This window comes from Pseudorasbora parva, chromosome 18 (genome assembly GCF_024679245.1).
Source record: "Pseudorasbora parva isolate DD20220531a chromosome 18, ASM2467924v1, whole genome shotgun sequence".
Lineage (NCBI taxonomy): Eukaryota > Metazoa > Chordata > Actinopteri > Cypriniformes > Gobionidae > Pseudorasbora > Pseudorasbora parva.
The window spans coordinates 28,632,746-28,648,859 of NC_090189.1; the positions used below are offsets into that span (position 1 = coordinate 28,632,746).

The 16,114-nt window shown below is 37.4% G+C and overlaps 2 protein-coding genes across 2 annotated transcripts; both read right to left on the minus strand.

The window, feature by feature from the left end:
• Positions 1-2,903: 2,903 nt before the first annotated feature.
• LOC137046233 (olfactory receptor 8G17-like) lies at positions 2,904-3,833 on the minus strand. The gene has a single exon (XM_067423360.1). The coding sequence runs from the start codon at positions 3,831-3,833 to the stop codon at positions 2,904-2,906; it is 930 nt and encodes a 309-aa protein (XP_067279461.1).
• An 8,852-nt stretch (positions 3,834-12,685) lies between these two features.
• Positions 12,686-13,615, minus strand: LOC137046254 (olfactory receptor 8G17-like). The gene has a single exon (XM_067423392.1). The coding sequence runs from the start codon at positions 13,613-13,615 to the stop codon at positions 12,686-12,688; it is 930 nt and encodes a 309-aa protein (XP_067279493.1).
• Between the last annotated feature and the right edge of the window lie 2,499 nt (positions 13,616-16,114).

A 16,114-nucleotide genomic window follows, 5' to 3' on the forward strand; every position in this document is an offset into this window, starting at 1 on the left:
ATGTTTTATGCAAGATTTATTTAAATGGGTATGAAGTTATGACCCCCCTCCCCTTTTTTTACCCCCTACCCCTACCCTGCTACCCCCCTCCACCACCCCTCCCACCACCAGATACAGAGATATATATGCAATATTCCAGTGTCATTAAATGAAATATATATTCTGGAAACAGCCCAAACTGTCTGCAGGGTGCTAGAGCATGCATGGCCTGAGTTACACACTTTCAAAAATCCATTGCACGTCCATTGCATATTGAACCGTTTTACTTATTTTTATGGGTCAGAACGTCTTGGGCTGTTTCGCCCGTGTACAGTGTAAATGCACAACCCATTCTCACTCAAATAAAAGTCAAATAAAAGTACAATCACAGCTATGCAAAAATTGACCAAAAACAGTATAAAAGTATTAACTCATGTTGCAGTCCAAGTCTTCTGAAGTCATACAATATCTGCATGCAAAAAAATTTAGTTGATGTTAATGTTTTAATCACTGAAATTATGATCCCGTCACGCCGTGAACGCACTCGTTTATATCTCATTCAAATCTTATTCAAATGATACACACCTGACTCTTTAGCATGACGCGAACGGTCATGAGACACACAAGAGCCAATTACATTTCACTATGAAATCTGACGTAACGGGCGGCAATATTTGAAAGTTGATGTGAATGATCTGATTGCTTTTGGGGGTTTTATTCACACAAATCAATCGTTTGGCCTCAGAACACTTAGAATATTTGTACTTTTTGAATAAATTGTGGATGCAGTCGTGTCTGCCTATTATATCCTGTGTTATATATCATATAATATACAAATGGGCAGGTTTAGGGATGGGATGGGGTTAGGTTAAAAATAGCCTATGTGTCAAAATAGCATTAATAAATGTAAATACAATTATGCTGGCTGATTAAATTGAGAATCATACTCCAACATGTCATAATGGCAAAACCATAACCCAAAATAATGTCATCATGATGATAATGTTCTCATGCCCAACACGTCTGTGTATGATGCCAGAGCTTTCTCATTTAAATCAATTGAGAACCCTTTGCCTTGGTATAGTGATGCCTATATGGGCACCTTTATGGTCTTCATTGTGACACGGAAGGCACTTGACCATGCTTCAGATTTTGACACCAGTGAGAATGGGTAGAAATGCTAATATCTGATATGGGTCAATTTTAAAAGATGATATAAGCAAGTCGTCAAAACAACAAAAAAAAAATATATATTTTTTTGGATATAGTCACCAAAAGGGAATTGTGCATAAAGACCTACAGTTTAATGCGGCTTTAGGGTCCTTTGTGCTGACCCCAGACTGTGTTCTAATCTAAATGGTTCTATCTGTAATTTGAATGTTCATTAAATTTTGAAGGATATTATGTTGTATTTGGTTTTGTTTTGAGTTACGTTCAAGTGTTTACTGTAGAAAAACAAAATGCTTAATTGACCAATCCCCATTATTCTGTTACTACATTAGTTCTGGAATGTGTGGTTGTAAAGATAACTCTCAGGATTCTAACTGTTACAACATGTATTGTTATGGTGGTTTCAGAGTGGGAAAAGTAAGTTGATCAGTTTACCCCCATCTGTTACACTAAGCTGGGGTAAAGTGAGACACAAGATTACTTTTTAAACAAAAAATCATATTTTCACTGATCTTCATCCTGAATACAATCTGATAATTTCCATTGCTAGGAAACTCCTGGCAAGGGGCTTCACTCCTGGCTTAATTTTCACCACGCCAAGATGACCCTTATGCAGCTCATCCTGCATTTCAGGTCTTAATCTGGTGGGTATGATGGTTCACAGTCCGCACATAACGCACCCAGCATTCAGAGAGATGTCATAACATTTTGCATAGTACGCAGGCAGCAGAGATTTGTGTTTGGCCATTCAACCTTGCAGTGCTGCTACACTTGCGACAGAATCTTGTCACATTTGGTTTCTGTTTTCATTATATCTGATGTGACAGGCAGGTCTTCAGTCTGGCTGATGGAGAACATATGCAGAACCTCCTCCTCTCAATATTCTTCTTTTGCCATTTCTGATAGTAATCGAAACAGTCTTTCTGCATTTTCATGGCATGCAGTGCGTTTGTATTCAATCTTGTACCAATGTTCTCCCAAGAACAATGCCACAGTGAACAGGGATACCTTTCTGTGGAATGAAGATCATGGAGATGAAGAAAATGAAAAAGCCAGCAGTTGGTGGTCTGTAACAAGTGTAAAGTCTCTGCTGGAAAGATAGTGGTAGAATCTTTTGACAGCCCACACTAAACTCAATGCCTCGATCTTCATTCAGTCAAATTGGGCATAGCACATCTCAGCATTAGACAAGGACAGTGATACAAACCTTACTGGCTTCTTACTGCCATCGTCCAAACATGCTTCTGTCGAAGAGCCTTCTCTGATTTTATTTGAAGTAGACAATGACTTTTGTTAATTACTTTTATTTCGCAAATGTGTGTTGTTTTACCAGCCTTCATGTTTTAACTGATTGAAATTGTTTAAAAATCATTATTTTATAACTTGCATTTGATTCTAGTAAAGCACGTTGTACTGTTGGTTTTAAAAGTGCTTTATAAATAAAGATTATTATCATTATATTATTATGATTTTAGTCAACCTAAATGAATGTGCTCTTTTCTTTATTTCATTCTTTTTGTTTATTTTGTTTATCCAGCTAAGATGTACTCACAAAATTTTATTTTAATAAGTTTACATTTTAATCAACAATTCCTATACAAACACTGATAAATACTGAAAAGTATTTGACAAAATTATAGTTTGCATCTTACATTACTACAGTTGTTCTTAGCTAAATATTATTTTCACATACACAAAATCTTTTAAAATGATATTGACTATATGTTATGAAGAGAAATTATAAATTGAAGAATTCACTTTTTTCTCCAACAGTTTTTTACAATCTTTTGTCTTATTTCTTTGGTTTGTAAACCATATACTAAAGGATTTAATCCTGGTGGTACAATGTGAAACATAATACTAGCTAGTTTCCTGCTGTCAGAGTATTCAGGAAAACGATGAAGTAAAATAAAAGTGAAGACAGAAATGACCATGATTAAATAAACAGCTAAATGAGTACTGCAGGTTTTTATGGCTTTGCTGTTGAGTGCTTTGTTTTTGCTGGTTACGCATACAGCAGCAATCCTGGTATATGTTAAAAATATACACAGCAAAGACAGACAGAGTACACTGGTACTATAAAAAAGTCCATACACATTATTTATGTCCACATTTTCACATGACAGTTTAAACAGTGAGGCATTGTCACAGAAAGGGTTTTCAATTTTATACCTACAGTGAGATAGACGCAGAGTGAGTCCTATCATAATAGTGACTAAGAGAAGGGCCAGGCCCCAAGCAAATGCTGATAGTTTAATAACCATTTTATTGGTCATTATAGTTGTGTATCGCAGTGGATTACATATAGCCACATATCTGTCATAGGCCATGATCATCAGCACATAGTGGCATGCTGCTGCAAATACATGCACAAAATAAGCTTGAATAACACACTCAGCATATGATATATAGCGCTCTGATGGTTCCCTTAAAATGTCCTGCAGCAAGCGTGGCATAATGACAGTTGTCCCCATTATATCATTCAGTGGCAAGTTGCAGAACAGAAAATGCATTGGGTCATGCAGATTCTTCTCTGTTGAGATAAAAAATATAAGTCCAATGTTTGATACCATTGTAAAAACATAACCCAAGAGAAGGAGAATGAAAACAGGCTGAGATGACTGAGGTGTAACTTTCAATCCCTCCACGAGAAGAATGTTGTTTGTGAATGTCAGGTTGTCCATTGGTTACTCTACACAAAATCTGAAAACATAATAACAAATAGATATTTCTAATTACAGTCTCAAACACATCACCTTACCACTTTGTGTAAAATGCACATTGCAATTGATTAGAAATTAATGTATATATAATAATATTTTTTATAAGATACAGTATATTGCTTTACACACAAACTTAAAAAAAATTGTATGTATAAAAATATGATATGTGAAGTAACAACCAGCTTTATCAGTGTTGAGTATTTTGAGTTTCTCCCAATAATGATTCGACCAAACAGTACGACTTGCTTTTGCCTTTTAATGTGTGCCTTATAATTGTTTTCTGTGACATTGTCATTACCCATCCGGAAGAAAAAAATATTTATAGAATCCGTTGCCATGAGCAGCGAGGATAGTGATTATGAGTGTTTCTGTCAATAAGTGAAGTTACAACCTACAAATGCTGCAAAATTATGTATGACCCCATGATAATTATTTTTAATAAAATTTTGGCAGATACTTTTGTAACATCTTTTGAGGATATTTCTTTTTTTTTTATTTTTTAGCTTTTTTACCCCACATTTTAAAGTAGTTAATGTCTGACAGAATATATGAAGCTAAATTTGAAATCAAAATATTTCAAATCTGGGAAAATTTTGGCTTTTGACAGTCCATCTATGAGCTATTAATAGATCCAAAATAGCACTGAAGAGAGTCAGAATGCCTTTTTCGATATAAGGAGAAAGTGGGGTTTGGATGTCTCAGCATAAGTATCTTTATCTATATTTCATATGAAAACTAAAAACTGAATGTATTTATGATAGCATCATTAACTTGAGGTCTTGACAGAATTCTGTGTTTGGAATATGTTTGAAATGAGCCTCCATTGAGTCCAATGAGTTCACGTTTTGCTCCATGTACAGAGCATATTTATTACAGTTTTTCTCAATTGCTAAAACACTAAACCCATTGGCTGAACAAAGTTATCAGTTGCCTGAACTCATTTAAGTCATTGCGCAGTCTGTTGTCAATACCACAAACCATTTCACATGATAAAACACAATTTACAGATCTCACTTAGACTTTTCAGCAAAACTCTAAACACATCCTCATCCTCAAAATACCTTCTGCACTCTAATGCATATTTTGTCCATATTGGTGAACACAATTGGCAACAATCAAATACAAATGGAGAATACAATTTCACTGATTGAACATAAATAAGTGGTAACCTGTTTCAAATGATGAGACACAACCAATATAAGTACAGTGCACTGCAGGCTGTATACTGTACAGTGAACAAATTGCATGGCCCTGAACATTGTGCGAACAGTACTGACTGCTTAATAGATTTTGACTGCTTGCAGGTTCATATCAACAAAGAACAAGAAGAGACAAAGGACTAGTTTGTGAGATGCAGGGTACAGTATATAAAATCAGCCCGCTCTGATGTAAATGCATATCTATAGCATAAATTGTACACTGTAAAAATAGGGCACAATGTACTGTATAAATATGAAGGAATTTTCCGTAGTGGTTTTGAATTACACATTGCATTAGTTTGTGTTTTTCATATATATATATATATATATATATATATATATATATATATATATATATATATATATATATATATATATATATATATATATATATATATATATATATATATATATATATACTTATCTGTAAATTAAATATTATACATAATATTTGACATAGTATTATGGCAAAGCATTCTAAAGAGTGTGTTTCATTATGTGCAACAGTGTGTAGTTGGTTAGACAAAAATCTGGTAATATGAATGAAGTGTGTGCCATTTCATGCAAAAGTTTGATTTTGATAATGCTATATGTGATTTTGGTTGCAGTGCTTAATTTTGCAAGTATTTAAGGTTCCCTTTTGAGGGAACTTCACACTGCGTCCACTAGGGGCAGCTTTGGGAATGCCCACAGTGTGATAGCGTCTGATGCACGTATGTCAACTCAGCCAATGGTGAGAGTGAGCTTCACGGGCGGGTGACGTCACGTCCAGGAAAGGTCCGATCGCACTTCAGCTTTTCTGCCTCAGCTAAGCGATCTGTGTGAAAACTGTCTCTGTCTATTTATTGTTGTCCGTCCAAAAAAAACAATAATTCTCAGTTTAAAAATGGCGAATGCAACAGTATTCAAAGAGTGTACTCCTCCGTGTCCCTGTTTCCTTATGGGTGGAGATACACATGATTTGTGTGTGATGTGTCTGGGAGTGGAGCATGCTCTGTCAGCATTCGAGGGGGCTGATTGTGAGCATTGTGAGAAGCTGCCGCTTCGCATGCTCCGCTCCCGCCTGTCACTCTTCAGGATCAGGATCGCGTTCCCTCTGGTTCTGGACCCGCTGCTGCTAAGGCACAGCGTAGAAGGACATCATGAGGATCGCAGATGGATCTCTCGGCGGGGTTTGAGACGGGCACAAGCTCTCTTTCTCTGCCTTCACCCGAGAGATCTGTCGCTCAATCTCTGGTGTCAGGAGCCCGCGCTGCAGCTTCTTCCGGCCAGAGTGAGAGCCCATCATTTCAACACTCCAGCTCTAAGGAGGTGGAGGCGTTGAGCGTCAGATTAGGGGAAGATGATTCGCCATCTCTTTCCCCAGCACACGAAGAGCTGGTGGAGGTGATTACGCGTGCTCTGGCGTAGCTAAATATTGATTGGCCAGCCAAGAAACAAGGAAACTTTGTTGTCAAATGTGTCACCTTCACCACAGGGTCTTCCTTTCTTTCCTGATTTACACAGTGAGCTGTTTAGATCATGGAGGAAACCATATTCATCACATCTTTTCAGCCCTCAAGTGAAAACATATAGGGATATAAGGGGGCTGAAAGAATATGGTTATGGGGTGATGCCTAAAGTGGATCAGACGCTTGCTAGTTATCTGTCCCCTGCATCGGCATCGGCCCTGAAGGCCCCCACACTCCCCACTAAACCATTAAAGACAACTTTAGGGCTAGTGGGGAAAGCGTACACGGCAGCAGGACAGGCTGGTGCGTGTTTGCATACAATGAATATTTTACAAGCGTACCTGGCTGAACTGCTGGGGGATTTGGATGGCGGTAAAACAGTGAGCCCTGAGGTGGTTCGCGAACTGCGTCGGGCCACAGATTTATCTCTGGCAACAGAGAGACATTTGTGGCTCAATTTATCTGACATTAAAGATAAAGACAGGGCTTTTCTCCTTGATGCGCCAGTTGAACCCACTGGTCTGTTCGGTGACACTGTAAATTAAGTCGTCGACAGATATCAGGAGAATAAAAAACAAGCAGAGGCTTTTAAAAACTCCTTCTGAGTTTAAAAACTCCTTCCCAGCTGTCTAGCTCTTCATACAGGCAGCAGCAAAAAGAGAGTGTCGCATCTCGTGCTCCACCTCAGAGATACGGTGGGCCAGGTCGGCACTCTCAGCCAAAGCCTTCTAAGCCAAAGACCGACCTGAGGGTCGTGCTTTAGGCGAAGAAGGCTTCAGAAAAAAAGAGGTCCTGACGCCAGCAGCGTCAGGTCTCCGAGGGCTTTCCCCCCTCATATTCCCCTGAGAGGAGAGATTTTTGCATTTTATTTTTGGAAAAATTCCTCTCGTGACGCAAATTGACAATATTTGCGTCATCTTTAGAATGTTTGTCCAGAGGCTAAAGACTACAGCCAGCAGAGGGAGCTATTTCCACATGTTTTCAACTCGCACATGGGGAATGGGAGATTACACTCACAGCTCAGCTCAGTAGCAGGCATTCATTTAAACGGATGCTAAGCAATGTAAGTGTTTTAACATCTCCAATTAATTTCTATGAAAGTTAAGCTTCCAAAGGCATGAACTGAAAACGCGCCAGACTGAACTTACGTTGTGAATGTATACCGCGAGTGTGATCGCGATAACCTCAGCTCTCATCATGAGAGCTCATCAGCTCATTTATGACGTTAAATGTAATCTGACTCCTAATCTGGGTTTCCGTTGTCCGGTAATTACCGGACATTGGCCGGGAAAAAAATAAAATGTCCGACAAAATGAAATCTTTTCGGTCAAATTGTCAGATTAAAACTGCCTCTTATCGATACCGTAAGCCTGCGACGTGATGCCCTCGCTGTCATGACAGCGCTCCGTGGCTATGGAGGATTGCAATTCTCCACAGCCTACGAAGCAGAGTAGGCTATGTGAGCGGAGCGGAGCGGCGAGGCGAGATTTTTTGGTGGTTATATTTAGTTTAATATTAAGTTTTGTTTTGTAAAAACCCTTTCTTTCGTTTTGTACAAATTGTCTCTTAATTTTAATAAAGGTTTCTTCGGTTAATTGCATGTATTTAATAAATAAGAAATAAACAAGTAGACTAGGTCGCGGAAGCCATCGCTTTCATTGCTCATGAACTAAAGCGCGTCTCAAATAAACTGAAACTCGGCAGGCTTGCCTCACAGACATGAGGAATATGTAGCCTAATATGTGTAGAAACGGAAATATTTAAATAAGCACATAGTGCAGTGTTCAGAACTCACGGTAAACAACCAGCTTGATACAGATGATCGCGGCGAAGGGCATGAGCGGGATGTTAAAGTTTCAGGGATTTTTTTTTTTTTTTTTACCTTCTACTTTAAATGTTACCAACTAAATGAGACATACTGAGTTTATGATTAAATTTATTAATTGTGTTTAATTATTGCATCTAAACACAATAGTGTTGTGCCAAGATTTTTCACGTGAATAAAGGCAAATAGATTTGCACACTTTGCTTAATCACTGGTCTAGTATGTTAAACTTGTCAGAAGTTCTCGTTTCTAATATGCCCTCGTAGCCTATTTTTTCTCTCATCAAAACCGAATACCATCAGTGGTTGTACATCAAGAGCAGGAACAGTTTTTGTGCATTTTGTTTCACGATCTGACCGGAACAAACAGAAAGTCTCTGCAACGGCGTTACGCGTTAGATTAAAGCGCTCGTCTGTGTGGACCTCAGAACAGGTCCAAAACAACAGGTCTCCCTGCGTCCAAACATACAGTGAGCAAGTGGATAGTCGAGGCTATCTCACTGGCTTATGGGTCTTCTGATCAGCAGTGTCCATTAGCTGTCAGAGCCCACTCTACTAGGAGTATGGCGGCCTCTAAGGTTTTGGTATCGGGGGTTTCCCTCAAAGAAGTCTGTGACGTGGCCGGTTGGTCCTCGCCTCTCACATTTATGAGATACTATGATCTTGATCTGGAGTGTGCTCCAGGTTTTTTAGTGCTCCTGTCTTGAATATGCACAGTTTCACACAACAGCGTTTCAGTATTTTGTTCCCAAAGCTGTCCCTAGTGGTGGCAGTGTGAAGTTCCCTTGAAAGGAAACGTCTGAGGTTATAACTATAACCATAGTTCCCTGAGAAGGGAACGAAACACTGCATCCCTTTGCCAAACTCCCTGCATCCCTGTGATCCCTTGCTTCGGCAGTTTAGCTGAAGTGCGAATGGACCGGATGTATATTTATACTTTCCTGGATGTGACGTCACCCGCCCGTGACGCTCACTCTCGCCATTGGTTGAGGTGACATACGTGCATCAGACGCTATCACGCTGTGGGCGTTCCCAAAGCTTTCCCTAGTGGACACAGTGTTTCGTTCCCTTCTCAGGGAACTATGGTTATAGTTATAACCTGAGACAAATTTTGCAGTTTGGATGCCTGGTTTTGTGAATTGTGTTAAGTATTTTGATAAAACCAGCCTACAGTAGTTTGCAAAATTGTGTGTTAGCAACTGAAAAAACAAAACAAAAAAACAAACATTATATATATATATATATATATATATATATATATATATATATATATATATATATATATATATATATATATATATATATATATAATGACACTGTTTCATCCATTGGAGTTGTATGGAGTACTTTAGTTATTGCTGTATGTGCTGTTTGATGTTTCAACTTTTAGGAACCCAAATAAGTTTTCATTAGCAGAGATTTTTTTTTCTTTCTGTGCTCTAATGAGAAAATAAAGTTGCATACATCTCGGATGGCATGAGGGTAAAATATGAGTAAATGGTGAGGATATTATATATGCTGATAATATAAAACAATGCCATGGTCTCTAGAAAGAGGTTTGGTTAAGTAATATTTATGTTCCACGTGGTTGAGTAAGCAGTCCGATGGTGATGACTTCTTCCACTGGTTTTGCTGGGAGACTATGCAGTGGGGAAAGGAGCTTGAATCTGTTTCAACAGCCTTGAACACGAAGATCTGTGGGATGCTGATCTCCTGGGGCACCAAAGGGTCCTAAAATCTGGAACATGCAGATGAGGCCCTGCAGTAGGTGCAGAAGGTCCTTAATCTGGAACACACAGAAGGAACCTTTAAGTGAAGGTTTGCTCTTCTGAGCTTAACCTTGTTGCAAATGTCTCTTTGTGTCTTCTACCTCTCTGGGCCAGACACTCAGAAAGTGGTTAATCCGCTCTGGACTCTCTAGTATGGACACTCGGGACATGCTGTAGTCATCTCACTGGACTAAAACTCTGAACATAGTGTTGGTTAATGTCTCTTTCCTCATAGGTTGGAGGCTCAGAACGTTGTCGTATCTGAAAGCTGTAGATTCAGATCCTCAGATCTTGTGTTATCTCTGGTTAAACCAGAGGCTCAGAACTTGGTTGCTCTGTCACAGTCTAATCATCGCCGGACAGACTCAGAACCTGGTGAACTGTTTGTCTCTTAAGGGAGACTCAGAACCTGGTGAACTGTTTGTCTCTCGCATGGTGATTTTGACGCCTTAGGAGTGAGAACGGGTTGAAATATATACAGTTCACTTATAAAAGATGACGTAAGCGAAAAAAGAAAGAAAATTGGATATAGTCACCAAAAGGGAATTGTGCATCAAGACCTACAGTGTAAATGCGGCTTTAGGGTCCTGTGTTCTGACCCCCAGTTCTAATCTAAATGGTTCTATCTGTAATTTGAATGTTAATTAAAACATTTTGAATGGTATTATGTTGTATTTGATTTTTCAGAGTTACGTTTAAGTGTTTAGAGAAAAAAAATGCTTTATTGAACAATCCCCATGATTCTATTACTAGTCCAACATTAGTTCTGGAATGTGTGCTTGTAAAGCTATAGCTGTCAGGATTCTAACTGTTACAACAAGTGTTGTTATGGTAGTTTTAGAGTGGAAAAAGTAAGTGGATCAGTTTACCCCCAACTGGTTAACTAAGCTGGGGTGAAGTGAGACACAAGATGACTTTTTTTAAACAAAAAATCATATTTTCACTGACCTTTAACCTGAATACATTCTGATCAATTCCATTGCTAGGAAACATCCTGTTAAAGGGAAATTTGTACATTTTACTGATTTATCCTTTTAGCTCCCTTAAAGGGGAGCAAATTTGAAAAATGTCTCACTTTACCCCACTCTCCCCTTCTAACTCGCGTGGAACTCCAGTTCTAGCAAACAAATCTCTTAGCCCCTCAATGGTGAGCAAAGATGTGGTGGTGTTCCTTATGAAAAGGAACAGGCATCAACCAGCAGAAACATTGATCCCATGAAAGGCCCTGCAAAATCAACATATACCTGGGCAATTTCCAGGGGTGAAGTGGTTCCTTTTCTGGCTCGTTCCATATCATTTGGCAACCAGGGCACTGCAGTGTCAGCCACTCTATCTCTTAATCCATTCCTGGCCACCACACATAACTCCTGGCAATGGCCTTCATTTTCACCACGCCAAGATAACCCTTATGCAGCTCATCCTGCACATCAGGTCTTAATCTGGTGGGTATGATGGTTCGCAGTCCCCAAATAACACACCCAGCATTCAGAAAGAGGTCATAACTTTTGCAAACGCAAGCAGCAGAGATTTGTGTTTGGCCATTCAACCTTGCATTGCTGCTACACTTGCGACAGAATCTTGTCACATTTGGTTTCTGTTTTCACTATATCTGATGATGTGACAGGCAGGTCTTCAGTCTGATGGGGAACATATGTAGAACCTCCTCCTCTCAATATTTCTCTTTTGCATTTCGGATAGTTATCGAGACAGTCTGTCTACATTTTCATGGCATGCAGTGCGTTTGTAATCAATCGTGTACCAATGTTCTCCCAAGAACAATGCTGCAGTGAGCAGGGATCCCTTTCTGTGGGATGAAGATAGAAGTCAGCAGTTGGTGGTCCATAATGTTAATACAAATATATATATTTTTTTTAAAGGCCACAGTAACAAGGGTAAAGTCTCAGCTGAAAGGATAGTGGTAGAATCTTTTGACAGCCAACACTAAAATCAATGCCTCTCTTTCAATTTGGGCATAGTATCTCAGCTTCAGAAAAGGACCGTGATGCAAACCCAACTGGCTTCTCACTGCCATCGTCCAAGCATACTTCTATTGAAGAGCCGTCCCTGATTTTATTTGAAGAATACAATTACTTTGATTTATCAAATGTGTGTTGTTTTACCACTCTTCATGTTTTAATTGGTTGAAATAGTTTAAAATCAATTACTTTATATCTTGTATTTGATTCTTGTAAAGCACATTGTACTGTTGGTTTTAAAATTGCTTTATAAATGAAGATTATTATTATTATTATTATTATTATTATTATTATTATTATTATTATTATTATTATTATTATTATTGTAGAGAGCCTAAATGAATGTGCTTTTTTCTTTCAATCTTTTTGTTTATTTTATTTTTTCCAGGTAAGATGTGCAATTTAATTTGAATAAGCTTACATTTTAAGTCAACAATTCCTATACAAACACTGATAAATACTTTGAGTACAGAACAAATTTAGAATTTGCAGTCTTACATTACTAGTTATTCTTAGCTAAATATTATTTTCACATACACAAAATCCTTTAAATTAATATTGACTATGTAATGAATATATAATCCATTGAGGAATTCATTTTTCCCCCCACCATTGTTTTACAATCTTTTGTCTTATCTCTTTGGTTTGTAAACCATATACTAAAGGATTTAATCCTGGTGGTACAATGTGAAACATTATACTAGCTAGTTTCCTGCTGTCAGAGTATTCAGGAAAACGATGAAGTAAAATAAAAGTTGTTCCAGAAACGACCATGATTAAATAAACAGCTAAATGAGTACTGCAGGTTTTTATGGCTTTGCTGTTGATTGCTTTGTTTTTGCTAGTTATGCATACAGTAGCAATCCTGATATACGTTAAGAAAACACACAGCAAAGACAGACAGAGTACACTGGTACTATAAACAAGTCCAAACACATTATTTATGAGCACATTTTCACAGGACAGTTTAAACAGTGAGGCATTGTCACAGAAAGGGTTTTCAATGTTATACCTACAGTGAGATAGACGCAGAGTGAGTCCTATCATAATAGTGACTAAGAGAAGGGCCAGGCCCCAAGCTAATGCTGATAGTTTAATAACCATTTTATTGGTCATTATAGTTGTGTATCGCAATGGATTACATATAGCCACATATCTGTCATAGGCCATGATCATCAGCACATAGTGGCATGCTGCTGTAAATACATGCACAAAATAAGCTTGAATAACACACTCAGCATATGATATATAGCGCTCTGATGGTTCCCTTAAAATGTCCTGCAGCAAGCGTGGCATAATGACAGTTGTCCCCATTATATCATTCAGTGGCAAGTTGCAGAACAAAAAATGCATTGGGTCATGCAGATTCTTCTCTGTTGAGATCAGAAATATAAGTCCAATGTTTGATACCATTGTAAAAACATAACCCAAGAGAAGGAGAATGAAAACAGGCTGAGATGACTGAGGTGTAACTTTCAATCCCTCGACGAGGAGAATGCTGTTTGTGAATGTCAGGTTGTCCATTGGTTACTGTACACAAATAATGTTTTATTTTTATTTTTTATGAGATACAGTATATAGCTTTACACACTAACATAAACAAAGTTTTATAAAAAAAATATATATATATATATCTATATGACATGATATGTGAAGTAACAACCAGCTTTATCAGATTTGAGTATTTTGAGTTCCTCCCAATAATGATTAGACCAAACAGTACGACTTGCTTTTGCCTTTTAATGTGTGCCTTATATATTTTTTTCTGTGACATTGTCATTACCCATCCGGAAGAAAAGAAAAAAAGAAAAAAAAGGAACTATTTATAGAATCCGTTGCCATGAGCACCAAGACTAGTGATTTGATCCCATGATACATTAAATACAATTTTGCCAGACATTTTGTAACATATTTTGAGGATGTAATGTTTTTTTTAATGTTTTTTTTTTATTATTATTTATTTTATCGCTATCACTATATATATATATATATATATATATATATATATATATATATATATATATATATATATATATATATATATATATATATATATATATATATATATATATATATATATATATTTTTTTTTTTTTTTTTTTTTTTTTTATATTTTGATAGTACAGCTAGGAGCTATTAATAGGTGCAAAATAGCACTAAAGCGAGTCGGAATGCCTTTTTCGATAAAAGGAGAAGGTGGGTTTTGGATTAGTTCTGAAAGTATACTTCAATTATGACCCCGTATGTCATCATAAATGGTGGAATTCCTTGGGCAGTATGGGCATTTCTCCCATAATAGCACACGCACACATCAACCAGAGCAAAAGCAAGAGCATGCCCATCAATGTGCTTCATTCGGCTTACACCCAAAGTTATAATTCTATTTTAACGTGTTTGCAAGCAGTTTGTTTTTAGACCACAAAAACAACGTCACCAAAGAAGTGCGTTTTTGGCTGTGAGGAAAAGATTGTTCAGCTTCCCAAATACTTTAGCTTTAGGTGCTGCATACAGTTTGTTTTTCTGGGGCAGCAATAAAATCAGCGATTAAAGATCCTAGGCATGAGTCGAAAGCGCAGGCTATAAGTAAAACTGCAGTGTCTATGTTTTGTTGGCTTTTGGCACATAAGTGCATATAATGTTAAAAACATGAATGCATATATAGTTTTCCTCATAGTTTAGCTGTTTCTTGTTAATTATCTCGTTTCTGTTTGCTATTTAAGTTCCTCTTGTTCATGTTCCTCTTTGCTATTTAAGTTCCTCTTGTCCATGTCCTGAGTTGAGTTAAGTTGAATTGTGTTATGTTGAAAGGTGTTTAGTGGTCTGTTTATAGTTCTTTAGGATAAAAGCCTGTTTTTTCCCCAACAAAATCTGTTTGGAAGTCCTGGATTCTCCTCATCTCCTGCACTACACACCGTGACAATAGTGAATCAAAAGTTCCCTTTCGAGGGAACTCGAACTGCGTCGTCGTGACGACACCATGGGGCCCAGATAGCAGTCAAACACTGAATCAACATTGAATCAATGTTAATGCATCGACTGAAATATCATTGAATCAATGTTGAGATTTAACATTTATTTTTCATTAGATTTGCACCCTGAAATGATGTTATTTCAATGAGAAAAATAGATCAAGATGGGCTTAACATCAATAGTTTTTCAACTAAAATGAAATAAGTTATTTTACAGTCAATCAATGTTAATGCATCCATCAAAATATCATTTAATCAATATTTAAACATTGAGTTTTCATCAGGTTTACACTGTGAAATGTTATTTCAACGATGAAAAATAGATCAATCTTGCTTTATGTACAGCAGGATTCTATGCCAGTTAATCATCTCTTTATTTTATTCCTTTCAATCAGAGAACTTGTATGGCTGCAATTGATATGATTTTGTATCAAAAAGTCACTCAAAGTAAACAAACACAAATGAGAAGAGCCTGGAAAACATGACAACCTCCATCTGCAAAATGGAAGTATATACAAATGTAAAACAGAAATGGGACAGTACTATTGAAAGAAAGATGATAGAAGAAAGAATTAAATACTCTGAATACTCCAAACTCAGGGGTTTCCACTATGAGCAATGTCCCCAAGCCTCTCAGGGGCTTGACAGAGGCAGTTTTGCACCATCCCAGCAAAGATGAACTCTTATGCCTCTTTTTTATCAGCATTCACTTGTAAGGCCTCTAAAACAACAAGAAGTTAGTAAATATTTGGAAATATGATTGATTCATTATACATTACTACAAAATGAAGTGAAACTTGAAATTTTATAAAAATCTTTATATCCCAGTTAAAACATATTCAAGACTATTTAATGCATTTTAGTATAGACTTTAAAGGACCTGCAGACACATAGTGAATAAAAATGCAAAGCGAATATACCCTGTGTTTTATCAAAAGCCCTATTCGGACTGGATTAGTTTAACATGGGGACGTGGGGGTAAAGTAATTATTACCAGAGGTTCTCGGTGATTTTAGTCCCGTCCGAATGTGCCATCTCGGTAATCATTACGGAC